This window comes from Astatotilapia calliptera, chromosome 6 (assembly GCF_900246225.1).
Source record: "Astatotilapia calliptera chromosome 6, fAstCal1.2, whole genome shotgun sequence".
Taxonomy (NCBI): domain Eukaryota; kingdom Metazoa; phylum Chordata; class Actinopteri; order Cichliformes; family Cichlidae; genus Astatotilapia; species Astatotilapia calliptera.
The window spans coordinates 16,861,598-16,866,531 of record NC_039307.1 but is presented as its reverse complement, the minus strand read 5'-3'; the positions used below and the strand labels follow the sequence as shown (position 1 = coordinate 16,866,531).

General features: G+C 41.1%; 1 protein-coding gene across 1 annotated transcript; it reads right to left on the bottom strand.

Annotated features, from left to right (window-relative positions):
- Window positions 1-1,219: 1,219 nt before the first annotated feature.
- Window positions 1,220-2,266, bottom strand: dand5 (DAN domain family, member 5). The gene is made up of 2 exons (XM_026169418.1): window positions 1,799-2,266; window positions 1,220-1,519 (listed from the first exon to the last, which is right to left on the bottom strand). The coding sequence occupies exons 1-2, from the start codon at window positions 2,264-2,266 to the stop codon at window positions 1,220-1,222; spliced, it is 768 nt and encodes a 255-aa protein (XP_026025203.1).
- Between the last annotated feature and the right edge of the window lie 2,668 nt (window positions 2,267-4,934).

The window sequence follows — 4,934 nt, the reverse complement described above, 5'->3', positions numbered from 1 at the left end:
CCTGATTAAAAGTGGCCCCTAATTCTTCACAGTTAAGACCTGGGCAAATATTTGTCCCATCAATCTCGGAAAATATAGCCATCAACGCAAGATGTTAATCACATGCTAATGGAATCCAAGGGACTCAATGCACCCCCGTAGTGCAATGAACGCTTTCACTTTTTCAGAAAGCCCACGTGAATGCAAATGGCCATCTAAGCAGCCATTTTGACAACATGCCAAGGCAACGTAAAGAGCCCCCTTCTTTATGCTCCTCTGGGAATGTATGTAGGGATGTGTGGGATGAGTTCACTTTACCAGGCCCAGGTGCCAGGATATAAATGAATAATAGGTTTTATGGGCTCTAACGGGGGGGAAAAAGCACATACACACATAATCACACATGCCCTCTTGCTCAAGTGCATCTGTGGTGAAGGATGTTCAAATTCCCACAGCTAGCTTGAAAAGAGATTGGGCATGAGAATAGGTGGTGCCTATACATAATTCAGGGGTCCATGCTGAAACAATTATGTTTGCTTACCGCTAAGTACTTGTGCTCAATAGCCTGCTTGCTGTCTAGTTCGGTGCTTTCAGATGTAAGTGCTATGTGCTAAAAGTCGATGGAACACGGCTTTTTAATAAAATATAGAAGCTGACACTTGAATGCTTGAATACAAGAGTGGGAGGGAAAAAAAACAACAAATGCTCTTCATGTTTTTTACTTGAGCTTTGCAGGCAAACTAAATTGCTCTTGTAAATCCAACAGTGTTGGCAGAAAACTAATTAGCAATGCCAGGAAAAAAAGGAATGCGGACAAAGAGGACATTTTAATGACAATATCACAGATCACAATATTTCAGTTTAGATTAATCTAAACACACTTTTAATCATAAGTCCAGTGTGGACCGTTTCTTTTGTTGCGACAGAAAAATGCGTGACCGAAGCTCAGGTCACTTTGTCAACAAGCGATGGTGGGAGAAGCCACCAGAACGTTTACCTTCTGAATAATACATTCAGACTCACAAATACAGATACACATACGATTACACATACAAATATTTGTTCCAGCTATTAAAATAATCACTTTATCGTTTATGAAAAATAGTGGCTCACTTTGGCTGTGATTTGATTCAAATTAAAAACTTGTCTCCTACTTGAATTTCTATGTGATTTGCAACACAGGATTGCATTCAGACAGCACAAAATGTCATGAAGCCTTGTTGCGGCAGCTTTTACAGTGTTACACGTGCCTGGAACCTGCAGCCATGGCGCTCTTTTCTTCACGGCCTGTCTCACACTTGCACTCTTCCACCACCATCAGTCGCTTCTCCCGTACGTCGGCTCCACAGCGCAGAGGCACAGTAACAGTCTGAGCTTTTGATGGTGCACAGCGGGAGCAGGGGGCCCGCCGGTGGAAGGCTCCTGTCTCAGGACTCAGTCCTTCAAACTCTCCTTCAGACGGGACAAAGAGGGAGCTGCATTGGCCGAAACACAGCTTGTTGTGTACTGTCACTGTTTCGCATCCATCTGCTGTCACATGCTGGGAAGATGACAGCGAGGGTCAGGTTTAGGGTAAACACAGCAGCTATAGACATAAATGTTTCCTTTACCTCTGAGAAAGTAAAAATCAGCGCTTCAACACCACAGCTAATGCAGACTGTAATAATCATTTTTTTTAAAAATCAACACTAATGTGACTAACAGTGAGAAATTTCCAATATTCTGTGTAGTCGTGTAAGAAGTCAGTTAACCTGACGCTGATTTGCATGTGCATATTAATGGGCAAAGAACTGAAAACGTATGATTCTTTGGCTCTTACCTGAGTGAAAGGTACTGCAGTGCATGTCTGCTTCATGTCCTTCAGGTTCACTGGCAAAGACATCTTGCCGCCTTTATCTATGACTTTCTGCCACATTTGCAGGCCCTGCTTCTTCTTTAGCTCTAACTCAGTGGGGTTTTTAGGGCGCAGGTTGTGTAGTGGATTTACAGGAGCCTTGTTGCCCACAGCCTGACCTGGACGACCGCGAGACAAGAAGGAAGGGAAGGGCAGTCTGGTACTGTGGGAAGGGGCTCTTCTGGGGGTCAGTCCTCTTCTGAAGAATCCAGACTGGGTCAGGGTATGATGGTCCAGCTGCACAACCTTGACAATCCCCCGGACAGGTTCCTCTGGTCCGCTGCCAGATGACTCAAAATCAACCCTGGATCCTTTCACATACGAGCTGTAAGGAAGTGTAAGAGCCGCCGCTGTCCAACTTGACAAAAAGATAAAGGCGATGAGGAGAGCCATACTCTGAGGAAAAGTTGGATAACCGGCAGAAATGACTTGAAACACTGAAATTATTTTAAAATTTACCACTATTGACTTTAAAACATTTAATTAAAAAAGAAATCTTTGTCTGGTAGTTTGTGGTCCAAGGTTCCAAATGGCAACCTTGCTGTCAGTGCTTTGCCAGTATGGCGGAGGGAGTCTTTTTATGTAGGTGGCTGCCAATTCTCACCTGCGTTTAATGCAAAGAAGGTGTCACAATTCCCACACCAGACCAGACATCACACCCAGCTTAAAAGTCCAGGTCGTGGATGGTTGCCAGACTGAGAGGATTTTAGTTTCAAAGCAAGTGTGGAAAAGACGGTCATAAAAACATAACATTTGAAAGGTGAGCTTGATCTCGGAGTTCAAACTAATCCGATCTGGGCTGATTCCACAAACACTAATTATGCTGCGACTTTTATTTAGAATGCTTTTAATTAAAAAATAAGAGAGAATATTTACAACAACAACAAAAGAACATCAACAGATATAGAAGTTTTTTCAACAGTTGAATGGAAAGACCTTCAGTCTCCTTCAGCATAGAGGAAGTATGAACACCATTCTTGTAAAACATGGTCTAATGTTTGCTATTTGCTGCCTAACAGCACCAAATATCCCATAGGTATTCATCTGGTTATAGAAAAACATATAAGATATCAATATCTTTTAAATAAAAGTCTTTTCTTGTCCTAGCACACAACCGCATATAATTTTTTATTGGCAGAAATGACTGCAGTGCTGATAAGAAAGAATTATAAATAAATAAATATAACGGTAAGAAAACATTAACAGTTGTGGGAATTTATTAGAATGAATCACTAAATTAGAATTCTTGATGCACAATTAACCTAAATTCAACCTGGAGGTCTGGGATTTTTACGTGTATGCGTAAACACTCAAAGTATACTCGCACAGTTTCAGAAAGACTTTTGAAACACTGTCTCATCAGCTGGGCCGGTCATTCAACAGGTGTTCCTGCTGCCTTTGACTGTAAAGCAATAATGAGTTTATGTTCCCCGTGTAAACAAACAGTCTCCTTCCCATGTATTCCCGCAAGCAGTTTCTTAGCCTCTCCCTTGGCATCCCATCATTGCGCCATTAGACTTGATTGTGCTCTGTCACCCGTGACGTGATCACATGCTGGCTGTTGAAAGCAGACTAGCTGACAGTCTTATAACAGAACCAGTGTTTAACTTTCTCATATACAAGCCTGGGCTTTAAAAGTCACTTTCCCCTCCCTTCTTCTCAGTTTCTGCTTCCCAGAATCACTATTTAACATTAGCGCATACAATGAGAAAGATTAGGAAAGGTAAATGAATCTGGTTTATTTGTAGGTTTTTTATCACATGCACTCATGTGGGTGACATTTGTAGTATCAACCTTATTTACCAGCAAGATAAGTAGTAATTCAAGGTTATGCGACTGTGTTTAAAAAGCATTCAAGGTCTATTCCTCCAGCTACAGCATGATCATTCTCCACTAGAGGGCACAGTTTACAAACTATTGCCTCCTTCTTCCATTCAATTGCCCCTTTAGTATTTAAACAAACCTCCAGACTGTGACTGTGTGCATTTTACAATCAGTATTTTTGTAGAGCCCCTCTGTTGTTTCACTGCTTTTCAACAAAAGGCTGTACTGACAGGTTAGATCTGCTTTTCTTGCTTCCTTATTCTCAAGGGTTGCCACATCAGGTAGCTCCGGATGTGTGATTTGGCAGATATCTAAAGGCCTTCCTGATATAACTGCAAAAGGATTTGTGTCTCCTCCCAGTATTGAACTGGGAATCTTTGGACTCCTGTTCATTTATACCATTCTCTAGAAAGACACCAGTAAATATTTGAATAAACCAATGACACGTCAGCAGCTTGTTGTGGGGGTTAAAAGCTGAACAGGCGGCTTTTGTTTCTGTTTATTCAAATGACAAGTACACCATATAAAAGATGGCCCGTCATAAACTGTGACAATAAAGTTACTCCAGGAAGTAATGCATTAGAATTATTCACATACTGGAAGGAAACGGTCCATGAATGTGTAACTTTGTGAAAGCCCGACTGCCAGCTTTTTCCGACAATACCAGATTTGGATGAAAATATGTTTATCTAGTATGCAGTTTGGGCATTAACTTTCTGGACAAATCCGCTTTTTCGATTTCTCTATACGTCATATTAAATTACATTTTAAATCAAAGAATGGAAATGTGACTAAAAAGCAGACTTTTAACTTTTATTCAAGAGGTTGAAAGTAAAAATTTTGCATTAACTGTTTCGGGATTGCAGTCATTTTTATATGCAGTCCCAGATTTTTGGAAGCTCAAAAGTAACTGGTCAGAGTAACAATTTCAACACAAGGAGTGATTGAAACCATAAACATCACCAACTGCTGTGTTTCCTTTCTTGAAATGCTCTGTTATGCCACTGTGGCCTTCACCTTCAAGGGCTGCTTGTTTGTGGGTCTGTCTGCATTCACTTTTGCCATCAGAAACTGAGCATGCTCTGTTGGGATGAGATCAGATGACTGACATTGACATTGAAGAATTTCTCTTTTCTTTGCCTTTAAGGACTTCTTGGGTTACGTACATTTGTTTTGCATCATTATCCATTTGCACTGTAACACAAAGTCCTATCAGTTTTGCACCAGCTGGTTGCAT